The sequence below is a fragment of the Bactrocera neohumeralis genome, chromosome 6 (genome assembly GCF_024586455.1).
Source record: "Bactrocera neohumeralis isolate Rockhampton chromosome 6, APGP_CSIRO_Bneo_wtdbg2-racon-allhic-juicebox.fasta_v2, whole genome shotgun sequence".
NCBI classification, from domain to species: domain Eukaryota; kingdom Metazoa; phylum Arthropoda; class Insecta; order Diptera; family Tephritidae; genus Bactrocera; species Bactrocera neohumeralis.
Genome location: NC_065923.1, coordinates 39,107,973 through 39,124,286, shown reverse-complemented (window position 1 = coordinate 39,124,286; position 16,314 = coordinate 39,107,973). Strand labels below are relative to the sequence as shown.

General features: G+C 35.8%; 1 protein-coding gene across 2 annotated transcripts in view; it reads right to left on the bottom strand.

Moving 5' to 3' along the window:
- Positions 1-16,314, bottom strand: part of LOC126761944 (cyclin-dependent kinase 14) — a 379,465-nt gene that overhangs the window by 12,722 nt on the left and 350,429 nt on the right. For both annotated transcript variants that reach the window (XM_050478379.1, XM_050478380.1), the window contains 2 exons: positions 14,737-14,949; positions 12,679-12,858 (listed from right to left, as the gene is read on the bottom strand). In XM_050478379.1, coding sequence (XP_050334336.1) covers positions 12,679-12,858; positions 14,737-14,949 — 393 coding nt within the window. The remainder of the gene's footprint in view (positions 1-12,678; positions 12,859-14,736; positions 14,950-16,314) is intronic.

Sequence of the window (16,314 nt, the reverse complement as noted above, 5' to 3'; positions counted from 1 at the left end):
GCGGAACCGTCTACTTGGAGCAACAAGACGTCCTTTCTCAACTACGTCGACGACATAAGACAATATGCTTATCAGACTTAGTACGCAACTAACTTCAGACATGCATTGAGCGCGATTCACAGTGGAGCCATAAACACGTCCAGCGACTGCCTTTCAGTAAATGGCGTAATTGGAGTCAAACTACCACCCATTGCAGACGATGAGCTCGAGTTGCCGCGACAATCGAGAGTGACCCTTGGCAGCTTCGTTCTGAATACTGTAGCAGGTTAAACTCCCACTTATCCAGAATCGACCACGGCATATAAAACATATGTCCAGCATGCAACGAGTTACCGTATGACTCTAACCACCTCTTTACATGCTCAGCTAACCCTACACATTTGACACCCGTCTCCATAAGGTCCGACCCCGTTGAAACAGTCTACGGGTTGGATGACCTCGTTGACAACTTATCTGAACCACAAATTAGTTTGATGTCAGAGAATTGGAATATATCATTTGAATGTACGAAATTTTGGTTCCTTGAAAACCAACGAGTTAAAGAAAGAGGTAAATAATGCCGGTGAGAACGTAACCGTCAATGGCGATTGTTATCGCTCCATGATAACCGATTATTTGATGCCTGAAATTGAAGCTCGTAATCTCAGAGACATTTCATTTCAAGAAGATGGCGCCACATGCCACACATCGCATCAATCAATGAATTTATTGAGAGAACACTTCGGTGAGCAGATAATTTCACGATTTGGCGAAACGCTCGATAGAGTCATCGAAAATTAGACTCAACGGACATACCATCTGAGACGTAGCCGCGGCCAACATTTGAAAGAGATAATATTCGAAAAATAAATGTCAAAGAATGTTTCGCATGATAATAAACATTCTCCATTAAATTTGAAATTCCTTTGTTTTTTATTTAAAAAAAAGTAGGGAACCTCGAAATGGATCACCCTTTATATTGTATTAATCCGCATGCATATTTTAAGTTATCATTATCAAGCCCAACAAATTCAATCGCATCTTTAGTTAATGGATAGGGAACCATAACTAATTTGAATTTCGCAATCTGATTATGATTAGAAGTTTTTGTTAAAAGTCCAAATTATCGATAGAGGCATAGCTATTATGGCTTATTGACAGACTCTAAAAAGTTTTTATACAAACATAACCGAGAGAAATTAAAGATTTAAAATTTAAAGGATACGTCACTGGACAAATAATTTAAGATTTTGTAAGAAAACTCTGACAACTGATCCATAAAAATTTCAAATAATATAATTGCTCAAAATTAATGGTTTTAATGAACTCTTGAATTTAAAAATTTATACAATCGCCCATACAAACGTAAGCACATATTCGTAGATAAATCCAGTACAAAATTGTGGTCTGATAATTTAAGCTGATAAGTGTACGAATGTACTATATATGTATATGCAGTCAGAGTGCATCGAAACAAACTGGAAGGGAATATATCAAATATCAGCACACCTACTCATATAGACCCACAACATTATCTCCACATGCACATGTACATATGAATGTCTAGTCTATGTAAAAGTGTGTTCGTGCGCGCCGGTTTATGTGCACATTGATTCAAATAATTTGGCAGGAAATGAGATTGCCTGTCGATGGAATAAATTAAATTGGACTTTCGTTGAATTCCAAAAGCTTTTGGGTCAGGTGCACTTAAAGTGTCATTATATGTGACTGCGGTTTGGTTAGCGGGCAGGTGGCAATGTGCGGTTTGCATTGTTTGATGATGCGCTCAATTGCAAATCATATTTGCGGCAGACTTTGTGTGTACGCCAAACATATTAGTTGCGATCACAAGCACAGTTCAATGACTTTATCAGAACTGCATCTGATTTGAATTTGCAAATGGAAGAGTACACTCTCCGACCAAAGTATTCGTTCAGTGGTAATTAGAAAAGGTCTAGTAAAAGGAAATCCATTATTTTTCCGAATGAGGAGTTTAGGGTTAGGCTATATGGCCTTAGAAAGAAAGATTTCATACTAAGCAAGTAGGGACGGTCAGAAAGATTTCGGAAGGTTATGTATTTGGTGTGATTGGCAGAGGATCATCAATTTTGCGCTGATACTCCGTATCCAATCCATAAGTTCGTATGCACCCATCTTTTTGTTTAGACTTGCCATTAAGTAATTATTATCTATTCCATTGTATGGCAGATGATTTTACTAGTAAAAATTCGGCTCTAAAGAACCTTATGAAAATCTACTAAAATCAAATAAAGACGAGGATTTCTATGAGAGTTAAATTTCCGTTGAAAAGCCAATAAGTTTTTCGAACAATACAATATTTGATCCAAATCGTATAATTCTAAATAGGCTAAATAAAACTTTCCATTAAATTCAAAACTAATGGATTTTTTTCTCTAGATGATCTTTAGTTAGCCCTATCCTAGAAAAGACGAGTGTATGAAATTGACAGCTGCCGTATCATTACTTTGTCAATTATATAATTTTAAGTGAAGCCGCTTTTGTTATTGTAAAAAAATGGATAAGTCAACCCTCAAGGGTTGTTATGCTAAGTTTAGACGTGGTGAAATGGGCACAGAAGACAATGAACGCAGTGGACGCCCAAAATAGGTTGTTACCGACAAAAACCACAAAAGCAGATGATGAACCCGCTGAAAAGCGTGTAAAAACGCAACAGCCGGCTGGCACAGTTATGACGTCTGTATTTTTGGATTCGCATGAAACAATTTTTATTGACTACCTTGAAAAGGAAGGACTATCAACAGCACTATTATATGGCGTTGGACCGATTGAAGGACGAAAAAGTCAGTGAAAACAAGGGCAAAAATCCATGAATTGGGCTTCGAATTGCTTTCACATCCACCGAATTCGCTAGATCTTACCCCCAGCGACTATTTTGTGTTCGCAGATCTCGAAAGAATGCTCGCTGAGAAGAAATTTTCGTCGAATGAAAAGGTGATCGCCGATACTGAGTCTTATTTTGTAGCAAAGGACAAATCGTACTACAAAAATGGTATCAAAAAGTTTGAGGGTTGCTATAATCAGTGTGTCACCATTGTTAATGAGAGAAATGAGATAAAATTTATATGGTGAATTTTATTTACGTTAATTCAAACAAGGAAAAAGAACGAGTTAGAAAAAACACACAGTATTACCGAAGTGTTTTCTTTGTCATTTTTTGCAACTCATTTGGATTTTAACAAACTCCAAACTATATATACCTATATGACAATGGGTTGATCTTGTAGAGGTTTTAAGTCTAAAAACGTGATATTTAATTTGAATTTGGTATTCAACCATCAATATTAACACAATTATTAAAAACAAAGTCTATAATATCTAAGCTAATCTACATATCCTTGTTACGATAGTATGAATTTTGCCAAGAAAGCTTTCCCTAAATTCAAAGAACCATAAAATATATGTAATACATATACATATACATATAGTATACTTTTTCAAAAATAGTGTATTAGTTGCATATGTTATGGCCACCACTGTGTAGAAAAAAATTATTATATTATATATATTTATTTTTAAGATCTTGATCTATTCGCTATTAATTATAATTATACATACATTAATGTAATTAATTATAATTAATAATAATTAATTATTATTAATTAATTATATACATACATATATGTATGTATGTATAATTAATTTTTTTTTTGAGAAACATTTTTTAAATCAAAATTTTAATTTAGTACTAATTTTAATTAAATTAAAATTTTAATTATTCACTTTGAGAAAATTATTTATTTAAAATTTCATTAATTAAAATTTTAATTAAATAAAATTAATAATTGATTATAATTAATTAATTATTTACTAAAATTAATTATTAATTTTAGTTAAAAATTATTAAAAAAAAAAATTAAAATTTATTAAAAAAATTAATTATTTATTTTAGTAAATAATTAGTTAATTATAATTAATTATTAATTAGTTTATTAATAACATAATTACTATTATTTATAATTGTTATAAACAAATTAATTATCATTAAAAATTAATTATTAAATCTGTCAAGATCTTAAAAATAAGATAAAATTATAACTAATACAATTATACTAATACATATTAAAATAAAATTGCACTCATAATTCACGGAAATATTGCACTTACGTGGAAAGGCAAAAAGAGAAAAATGTGTAGAGTGTAAAATCACAAACATAGCACTTTTGTCACCGACTGTATGCGCCACTGATTGCTTTCATAACATTTACATTAGTGCTTAGAAGCTCAAGAGCCATTGAGGTAATTAATGAGGTATTTCCATATGTACACACGCTCATATTAATATTTTCGCACAAATTGGCAAATAGGCAAATAGAATCGATAGCACATGAGTATATAGTATAATACCCATAAATAAGCAAAGAGTTCACATTTGGTAAACTTATTAGTAAATTAGCTTCTAGTGTGACATTAATTTCAATTTGTACAAGCACTCCACACACTCCACCCACTCGCTGGGCAAACATTTCGCATTTAGCATTTGAACTCATCAGTAATTGCTTCATGTCAAATTATACTGAAATATGATTATGCCAACTAATGAATTGTGTGCAAATGCGAGTAATAAATAGTTGTTGCTGCACGTTGTGGCCACTCGTCAACTGCAGTTTTGCTTGCATAAATTATATTATTCCGCGCTGGTTGGCAGCACGAAACAGCCAAAATTTGAAATTACTCGTTTGTACTTCATTTTAGGTAACTAATGATGTTGATGGCACACGAAAATTCCAAACTTTTAATATTTATGCAAATGGAGAGTAAAATAAAATGAAAACACTTAAATTAACTCACGCACACACAAATACAATTTTGGGCTAATTAGTGTTACAAAAATAAACTGTTGGGTATTCATTTAATTTGTTTCAGTTATTTCGTTATAACTTTTGGCACAAAAAATCATATTATTATGCAAAATGAAAAAAAATAATTAAAACTACGCTTTTAAAATTGCATGTATTTTTTTAACAAATTGTATATTTGTAGTGTAATACCGTAATATCTGCTTTCATTTCCCTGTTAGAGCGGTGATAGTTTTAGAAGTCAGCTACTTTATTATTAGCTAAGTATGGTATAGTTAGCTGCTGCAGTATGGGCTGGGGTATTTATTATGGTTTCTATAGTTCAGTTGATTCCAGTTAGACCAGGTTGGATAACACTGGTCAACAGTAGTTTTGTAGCTTTAGATATAAGATCAATTTTGGATGTTTTTGTGCTCACAACTCATTACACTATCAGTGGTTTTGTAAGATTTGCTCACAATTATTAAACTTTCACTGGTAGCCTGTACCTGTATTTATATATATGGAATTGGCGACATCATTGTTACTGGGAGCATGCCAATAAGTTTTGAAATGTAAAGAGAGGATTTCATTGTGTAAAGAGGAGCTCTAGACATGACTGAATGTTTATATTTTATTGCTAACAAGACGATAATTGAGCAAAATATAAGATATGCAAAACAAGATTACATTCAATACTTTCACGAATAAATTTGGAATCTGGGCATTTGAAAGTGACCTGGTCTACGAAAAGGGAGCTAACGTGCGAAAACTAGTTTTCTGGGAAACAGCTGTTAACAATAAACAACTCGTTCGAATCAACTAAAAAGTGAAAATTGATTTTTTGACACCTAAGCCCCCTTTCCGTAGACCAGGTCACATATAATAAAAAAATAAGTAAGAAAGGGTTCAGGTATAAACAAACATTTGTCACTCTTGCAATTTGTCAAGACCAAAGCCAGGGAAATATCTTACAATGAAAAACGTCAACCACATGATCTGAATCCAAGGAATTATAGACTATATATATATATATATATACTATGTATAAAACTATATACTATACATAAAACTATATACTATATACACTGACCGCCGTATGTGGCTTAAGGTTTGTTGTAAAAAGGAAAATAATTATATTTAAAATAAATATATGGGAATTTGGGTAACTCGTAGATCAATTGCACATATTTTGGCATTAAACTATACCTACTTATTATACGATCAGTTAAACTTGACGAAAGTTTGAATATGTTATATTAGGTATATAGGAGAAAGTATTGGCCCGATTTTATTTAATTTTTGCCAATACTACATGCAGTTAAAAGGCCAAAAACTAATAAAAATGTTCCCAAGAATTCATCAGGGTTCCTCTCATACAAGCACCAATCATATGGAGTAAAGTCAGTCGGGTGTTCGAAAATCCCGCTATTAGATATATTAGGCACAAAGATACACTGTTATGAGTAAAACGCGCTCTCTGAATTTTATTAAAATGAAAACTGCGCTGTCAAACTGCTGAAGTGACAGCTTATAGCTTACGATATATGGCATACGAATTAGTTTGCGATATATTGTAAGATATAAGCAATGTGGAGTCTCCACAGGCAATAAGCACGGCAATACAGTTCGCAAGACATAGATTTTATCCTGTCGAGATGCCCCGTAAGATACCTAACATGTTGGCCGTTATACTTGTATGTTGGTCAACCGGCTTCAGTTTTTGCGTCATTTTGACCTTGTAGGGATGTAGGCTAATTTCTTTTCGCAAAATTCGCCACAACGACGTCACAAAGATGCCTAACGCTTGAGAACGACGTGTGAGAGACTGATTTGGGTCTTCCTCAATACTGTGTCTGTCGATTCATATTTTTTCACCAGACGCTTAATTGTTGATCTGACAGGACGATTATGACGACCATAGGTTACAAGAGTACAAAAAAGGAAGTAAATGTCAAATTTGCAAGAAAACGTCATTAATCACGGCTCTATATAGAACTCTGACTGTGTGAGGATGTGACAGTATCTTAACAATGGTTTGGGGATTATCATCACTCCAAATGCGACAATTTTGTTCGTACCCATTCAACCAAAACTGAACAAAATTTTCTTGAGAAAATTAGAATCGGTGACCACCTTGCAGTTTTTTCAGAGTAAATATACTCATTATGAAATGGCAAAACAAACTGAAAACAAGTAAGGAAGGGCTAAGTTCGGGTGTCACCGAACATTTTATACTCTCACATGATAAAGTGATAATCGAGATTTTATTATACGTCATTTACATATTTTTCAAATACCGTATTTTTGTAAAGTTTTATTCCGCTATCATCATTGGTTCCTAATGTACTATATATTATACAGAGAAAGCATCAGATGGAATTCAAAATAGCGTTATATTGGAAGAAGGCGTGGTTGTGAACCGATTTCACCTATATTTCGTACATGTCATCAGGGTGTTAAGAAAATATTATATACCGAATTTCATTGAAATCGGTCTAGTAGTTCCTGAGATATGGTTTTTGGTCCATAAGTGGCCGACGCCACGCCCGTTTTCAATTTTTAAAAAAAGCGTGGGTGCAGCTTCCTTCTGCCATTTCTTCCGTAAAATTTAGTGTTTCTGACGTTTTTTGTTAGTCCGTTAACGCACTTTTAGTGATTTTCAACATAACGTTTGTATGGGAGGTGGGCGTGGTTATTATCCGATTTCTTCCATTTTTGAACTGTATATGGAAATGCCTAAAGAAAACGACTCTGTAGAGTTTGGTTGACATAGCTATAGTAGTTTCCGAGATACGTACAAAAAACTTAGTAGGGGGCGGGGCCATGCCCACTTTTCCAAAAAAATTACTTCCAAATATGCCCCTCCCTAATGCGATCCTTTGTGCCAAATTTCATTTTAATATCTTTATTTATGGCTTAGTTATGACACTTTATAGGTTTTCGGTTTCCGCCATTTTGTGGGCGTGGCAGTGGGCCGATTTGTACAAAGTTTCATCATGATATCTCAATTTTTACTCAAGTTACAGCTTGCACGGACGGCCGGACAGACGGAGACATCCGGATTTCGACTCTACTCGTCACCCTGATCACTTTGGTATATATAACCCTATATCTGACTCTTTTAGTTTTAGGGCTTACAAACAACCGTTATGTGAACAAAACTATAATACTCTCCTTAGCAACATTGTTGCGAGAGTATAATAAATCAAGTAACAGCTGCTAAAACAACATTAGAAAGCAAATGTCTAAATAATAAAAATTATAAAATTGTTATCACTAACGAGAGTAAGAAAGATCACACAAAAATTATAGAAGTGATTATATTACACCAATTTTGCTTTTGATATTTACATTTGTATTTCGTTTACATATTTGAGTATATGTACATATTAATTGCCATACTCAGCAATGAGTGCTGGGTAACTACATATTTTCCGCTGCTGTTTATTTTAGCATTTTATTTGCCTTTGTTTGGCCGATAAGTGGTTGTAAAACGAAATCCACATATACAAACATACAAATATTCATAAAACTTTCGTCTAAATCCAAGTACATACTTATATAAGCTTTAAAGGAGCAACCATATGGAATGTTAGAGACCATAGCAAATACTTGCACACACTTTATGACTTTGCAAATATGCCAAGTAGTTATTTCATTGAATATTTAAACACAATCGAACAAGCAATTTTCTTTCACCATTTGGTGTAATTTGCTTTCAAACCACTTCTGGTCTTATAAATAAATAAATTGAATAATTAAATTGAGCAATGAATGCGAAAAGTAAAACCAAATTCCATTCATTCCCGAACAACAAAAAAAAATCTTTCGAATATATGTATATATAAATACTTACATCTTACACATCGAAATTCTTATATATAACATATATATGTATATATGTACAAACAATTTGCAAGAAATGGTGTAAGCAACGAAAACAAACTGGAGAGGAGTTGGTTGGTACGCTATTGCCAAAAGACATGCCGACTAACCAACGCATACAAGTATGTACATACATACATATTCATATTTGTATGTATGCGTGTTCCTTAGCAGCAGATGCAAGCGCAGGCAGCAAGCAAGCAAGGTGCGCAACAACGAGTCAACGAAGCATTAAATGCAAATTGGGAAAACACAAAAACAACACTGAATGAGGAATCGTTACGACTATTACAGGCGCTTCTCCCAGCACTTATTTGAATTACAACCAAAGTGCAATAACAAAGAGCTTGCTAAATATACAGCGATAACCACGATGAAACTGCAATTGGAACTAACCCATTTCCCCCCATATTGGTGGCATGTGGCAGGTGCTTTCGTAGCCACTGGATAGCTAGCAGCAGTGCGGTGTGTTGGCGCTTTGTTGCTTCAAAACACGAAACGCACATGTAATGCGAGCGTTGCAAAAGCAAGCCGAAACAAACACAACAACAACAATGGCATTATTAGAAAACATTGCCTACCCCAAAAAAAATTTAGTTGTGTCTACGGAAATCGGCCGGAATGTGCCGCACTTGCATGTAAGTATGTATGTCAGTGTTACTGCTACCGTCTATGGCCACGCACAGACGTTGCTAGCACAAAAACCTAAATTCAAGTGCATTCGCCGCGGACAGCACCACCCACAACCTAACGCAATGCCGCTGTTGCCGTCTCGGTTTTGTGGCAAGCACTACAGCTGGCGTAGCTGGCGACTGCTATCGCTTGCAGCGCATGTTTTATGAGTGTTTACGACAGTTTGCAAATTCGAGTTGCATTTGGAATTGCCATTTGGTGGCATTGTGTTGCGACAGCAAGGATTCGAAGTGATTGTGCCACAATGCAATCGCAAATAACTGGCGAGGAGAACTACAAGGATATATGACTGCACACACTTACATACAATACATACACAGCTCACTATGTATTGCAGTGCGTCGTTGTTGCTGTCATATTGACGCTGGAGCTGGGCTTGTTGCCTTCAGAAGCTGGTCGCATGGCTGCTCATAAGTGCTTTTTTAGTGCTTGGTGCAGTCATTCGGTCGTCGTAATGAAGTGACTTAGCCGCTGGATTTACTCATGATTTGTGGTAATGATAAAACGGTGTTTTGTTCTTATGCATTACTTGTTTTATGGAGTGCGCATTTAAGAGCTCCCGCTGGTGCCTGTTTCCAAGCGTGAATAATCGAAAGCGTTCTCAATGCATGATTCTGTCATTAATTGGCTTTTAATTTGCGATTGGAATGAATATGAGTGATTAAGCAGATTAGCTATAGCTAATATATATGCTGCACCCTTCAAAATTAAATTTTAAATTTCAATATTGAAATTTATTGAAAAATGTAATAATCAATAGGTTAGGTTAATTTGGTAGACCAATAATAGACTAGTTTTGGTCCAGATGAAGTTAGTTGCTAGGTCCAAAAGGAGTAATCATGATTTAGTGTAATAACTCTTAGTTCAAACGAAATAAAGTTATCCTGAAGACTAAAACAATGTGCATATACTCGGTGCATCATTATAAAACTTTAATAACCAGCAGTCTTCAGGGTCTGTAAGACGCTTTACGAGCCATTGACCCTAATTCGTGTATATAAATGTTTAGGATGACGAGAAAAGTTGAAATCTGGGTGAATGTATGTTTGTATGTCCGTCCGACCGTCCGTCCAACCATGCAAACTGTAACTTGAGTAAAATAAGTGGACCCAGTACCGATAATATCGGTCAATGTGTGACATATATAATTAAAATTCAGGGATAACCCTTCTCAGATAATGGTATGACCGTATGTCACAAATGGGTTAAAAAGAGACAATATTTCCCTCACCCCCATATACCTAACATAAAGGTTTTCGAACTCCCGGGTGACTTTGTACCGCATATATCAGACAATATGTGAGTTATCTCAATCAAAATAGGAGCGCCTGCTTTGTTAAGTTAAATTTCATATTTTACGAATAAAATTTGGTTCCTAATATTCTTGGATGGTAGGACCTGAACCCTTTGTCGCAGTAGATCCCCATATCATAAAGAAGCTGCTCCGCAAGGAAGAAGGTGTAGGCAGAGAGAGATATTGGCGACTACTCCAAGCCATGCGACACGCCAAGTAGCTAATGGGGGGTTACAACCTCAGCAGGTTTAAATATGTCCATAATTAACCTTCCTAGGAACAAATTCAGACTACTTGTCACACTCTACTCTAGCCACTACAAGCTGAAAAAGCACCGATACAACATGGACTTAGCTTCTTGCGTAAATTGCCAGTTCTGCGACAGGGAGCCTGAAACACCAGAAGACCTGCTAACAGACTGCATGGCAATTTGCAGACGCAGGTTAAGGGCCCTTGGATCCATGTTTCCAAATAGGGATCACATCACTTCGCTAGCACCCAGCAGTCTATTGGACGTTATAAATATACTAGCACTAGGAGAGTTTTTGTAATTTAGGAGGGGGCACAATAGACCTACGATCGCGGTGCATTCCTAGTTTATCCATCTAATCTAATCTCACATGCCGTTAGCGACACCGAATTATAACTTTAACCAAGAATGTTCCTGACATAAATATTTACAATAAGCTATGATTCGATAACAGGGGATCATATAGTGAACCATTAAACTATATGATCCCCTAATTCAAGTGTAACCAATAAAACAATTTTGGTACTTTCAGTATAATTTGTACGATCCCATAGAAAATAACTTTATTTGAAGTGTTCAGTTTGTAAGACAGCTATATGCTATAGTGATCCGGCATTGACGGTTCCGACATCGACAGTTCCGACAAATGAGCAGCCCTTTGGGGAGAGGAGGACGTGTGTGAAAGTTCAAATCGATATCTCAAAACTGAGGAACTATTTCTCGTGTACATACATATATACAGACAGTCGTATAGACAGGCCGACATGCGGACATGGCTAAATCGACTCAGCATGCTGATAATAAATCCTGAGTGTACCAACTTCGTGGCATAGTACTTAATATACCCTGTGCAGCCTAAAATTATCAAAGCTGTAATAAATAGTCGACTCATCTGCCTCACTAGTTCTATACCGGATGCTGCAGTACGAGTATTTAAAAATTTCATTGCGTGCAGCTTAAGCTCCCACATATGGATTCAAAGGTATACCAAGCTATTTGCACAGGCTCCTCTTGATATTTGCCCTGCTGTCTACTGCTCTTGAATATCCTGCCGAAAGTCAAATTATATAACATGTGTATGTGTGTGCAGTGTAATTATAGAACAGCTTTTTCGCGAGTAAGTTGAGTAAATGTTTTACTTTTTAATTAAATTACTTTGCTTGCGAAACTTTTCTCAGACTTCTTACTATTTACTCAAGCATTTCGTTACAATTCCCGAACAAGTTCTGTCAACTGCTGGCAGAAGTGATCTTTTTACGTACACGTCTCTGTTCTTTTTTCTCTTTCGCGCGGCAAAAGTTTTGCTACATTCTGTGTACACTTACGGCATTGAAAGGTTGAAAATGCGCCGTATTCATCATTGTCGTTTCATTTAACGGTGACAATGATTATGTCGATTTAAATCCGAAATGAGTTTATACCGCTCAAAGCGAACAAGGGGACTCGGTAGCTGTCACTGACATCTTTCAACTGTTCATCTGTTTGTGTCACTAGTTTTCGTATTTGTATAGATTTTTGTGTATTTTGCAAAACTTTATTATTATTTCCGTTTTTAAGAAAACACAGACAGTCAGCTTTACGCTCGAAATCGCAAACTGACTGGGCAAACGAAGTTCTGAAATTTTGTATTTGAAAACTTTTTCACAATTGTATTTGTGTATATTAATAGCACGAAATTATTGCATTCCAAAAAATCATACTATGCACATATATTTATTTATATACATTATACTATCACTACTATCAGCGCTACTCACCATCGGGCAACTCGTAAAGTTTTCTCGGCAACGGCGCAAAGTAGGGATGTTGCAGCGCTTCTTCAGCTCCTATTCTTTGTTCTGGATTTAATTGCAGGAAGGCATTCGCTATCGTCTCACCATCAACGATATCATATAGTCTAGGAAAGTTGTGACCTAGTTTACGGGGTCGATAAAAACCTGCGTGGGAAGAAAAGATACAATGGAATATTTGTTTTTTAATAACATATCTTATATTTATATAAATTTTATGACGATCTTTGTTATGAATGAATAAAGAAATGTTGCACCCTATTACGCTTAAACTATTCAGATTTAAATGCAAATGTTGCTTGGTAAAAGAGATTGAGCTTATTACGGATGGATGCAAGTTACGAGGAAGTAGGAGGAGTAGGAAGTGGAGTTTTTTATTGGGAGCTCTGCATCAAATCTAATTTTAGGCTAGGTAGCTTGTTTTTCCTTCTCATTGGAGGGATAGGAAGTGGAGTCTTTTGATGGGAGGTGGCTTCTACGTGGCGGGTACCAAACCCAGCACTCAACCTCGCTAGACGAGTAGTATAAAGCTTTATACACATTTATACAGCGAGCCGCTTGTTTCAAGACCGACACCCGCTCGCAGTCGCACTTCTGATGAACAAAAGCTGCAGTTAGATTTCAGCGAACCCTTAAACCGAATGTGTCAGAATGGCTCCGCTGAAGCTTCCTCCCTTTTAACCGTGACTGGGTTGGCTACAACATCTTACACAGGGATTATTCACGCTTCACGGGTGCGTGGCGAGGGCACAAGAGTAGGAATTGGGTATAGTCCTACAACTGTAACTGCTAGAAGCATTACTGTACTCCATTATACCCTTGAAATGGCGCCGAATAATGAAAAGAAGAAACGACTGGTGCGCTGTTGGTAACGCGGCTAGAACTGCGTAAGTGTTGTATATGACAGTAAAGAAGGAGAAGACCCCTGTAGTGCCTTTCAAGCGGTGACTTCCATCTAGATCGAAGTAGATGGACTGCTCCAAAATGTAGCTTTCTTCAGGGATGTATGCATTGTTTGCACCGATAGCCAAGTGACCGATAGCTCCTGAATAGTCAAGGAGTACCTCACTAGCATCAAGCTTCTTCCGTATTCGACTTTTGTCAGAATAAAATAAGCCGCCGTTGTAAGCAGGTAATGTGTCGTCGATTAAGCATGATCGGATGATGAATGGACCAACAGTTGTTTAACTGAGATCCATTGATTAGGATCAGCTCTACGATCTCACGCAACCTAGTAAAATGTACAATGTACGCACAACAGCCGATTCTACGTTAACGGAATTGACCCATATTTTATCCGGCCAAGGACTATTATTTCGGAGATCGAACCCCGTTTAGATCGGTAAGCCTTAGAATAAGGCTAACATAATTTTTGTGAAGCTATCGAAAGGAAAAAAAATCATTACTATTTTTAACAGCTTACATCCAAAAGAATCCAATGTCGGATTAGAGTCCTCTGTTTTCATTTTGAAAGAGTATTACTATTGAAGCTGGATCCTAAGAGCTCCCAAGAGGAGCAGCGAACCAAACTATTTATTCAGAATAAATTATATCCAGCATTGTTCTGAGATAAGGATCATAGTTCCACGGACTGAATGCTATTCTCTTTAGTCCCAGGAGACTCATGATATCGAATCTTATGAATTGACAAAGCCTGGAATGCACAAAAATCTGCTATTAACGGCTACATTAAGGAGCTTGAAGTAAAAATTATAGGAAAACTGAAAACTATTGTAAAACCTATATTGATCGAAACCGACTTGATTGAAAGTACAAATACTTTTCGAATCTTTTCAATTTTTTTTATTAATTTCAGTCCTTTTAAAGCTGCATGTGAAAATGTGTGTCTATTATAGCTATGTATATACCGAACATTATCATTAAATATACCTAGCTACAAAAAACTACGGGCCGCATTATCTGAGCTCTATTAGAATATAAAACAATAACGTAGAACTTTGTTGCGCAACAACTTCTCACAATGTGCTATGTATATATTTTCCATTTTTTCTATCATCAACTTACCTAACTTATGCGGTTTATAACCAGGAAAATGTGTCACACCCGGCCACGTCTCCTCGGTGGGTGTGCCGAGCAATTTAAATATTTTATCCAGTTGATCATATGTATCACGTATGCCGGGGAATGTTGGCATGCCAGTGACCATTTCCACGAATATACAACCGACACCCCACATGTCCAGCGATGTCGAGTATTCAGTGCTACCGAGCAGAACATCTAGAAAGAGATAGAAGGATATGTAAATACACATATGTATGTATAAATAAATATATTTTTTTAAAATTGTATATAAAATGTATGTATGGGTAAAGTTGTGATGGCTTTCATTTGAGTGGGGAGCTCAACGACAGAGTCAACTTTAAAACTATCTAAGCCACACAATTCAAGATTAAAAATTAACAGACACAGCAAAAATAAAAAAACAAAAAATTCACAGAAGTCAAAAACTCAATGTGTGCTACACATCGCTCATGAAATGAAAAGCTCAACCAGTTGACAACTGGAATAACTGAGCGTTGAGAGGTTGCATGGTACAAGTATTAAACTATCAAAAGATAAGCAAGCGTGCGCTTTGGACTCAATTTAAAGTCCAGCATTACAATAGCGATGCCTGACCTGACCTAACAATACGTGCATTCATGTAAAAATATAGATATGTAGGTATATGTATAAATTTGCTTATTTTATATGAGTACAACGCGGCGTATGAGTAACCGACAAATTTTAAAAATAGCAAAAATGAGACAATACATATGCATACATACTACTGTGGGCAAAGAACAGTAAACCTATTTAATTTGAATTTCCACCGAAAATCTATTCATCGAAATATTTTTCTTCTAGGTTGGTATTACTGTCAGAGGTACAAAAATTTAGTGAATAATTTAAGACAAAAAATCTCAAACATAAAATCATCATCATAATCTATCCATATTTAAATTTCAACAAGAAAACAAAGCAGTTGAAAAATAAAGTGATTTTGTACAACAAAAAAAACAATATTCTTCTTGCTATTTTGCTCTTTCTGCGAACAAAAGAAGAAGCTAGATTAAAAAGCCAAGGAAACTCCATATTTCTCCATATTTCCGGCTAGACTACCAAAAAGGAAATAGCCAGCTACTCCCACAAAGAACTGACCAACCGCACATAACCGACAGGTGTACACACACACACGCATTTAGAACGTTCTATTTTTAGCTTCAAATCTACTTTGCATATGTGTATGTAATATCACAAAAAAGTATAGGAGATATTCGCAAAGTAAATTAAGGCAGACAGGATATTGATTTGCACACAGTAAAGCCGATTGATGGTTATGCTAAGGACCTTGCATAACTTCAGATGGACGGTCAATAACAACTTTTTGACCTGTTAGACACAGCAAAGTATGCAAAAATGAAGCAATGCCATGCAAAACACAAAAAGTTCACAGCAACGCAAAAAACATTCGCATTGCGGCCGCTTCAAAGTCCACAGACAGCTGAATGATTTTGTAGCCCAAGCAATGAGTAAGTGGAATAAAGAGAAAATGGATAATCAAATAGAAAATTGGAAATTTGAATTTTGCAAAGTTTGCAATAA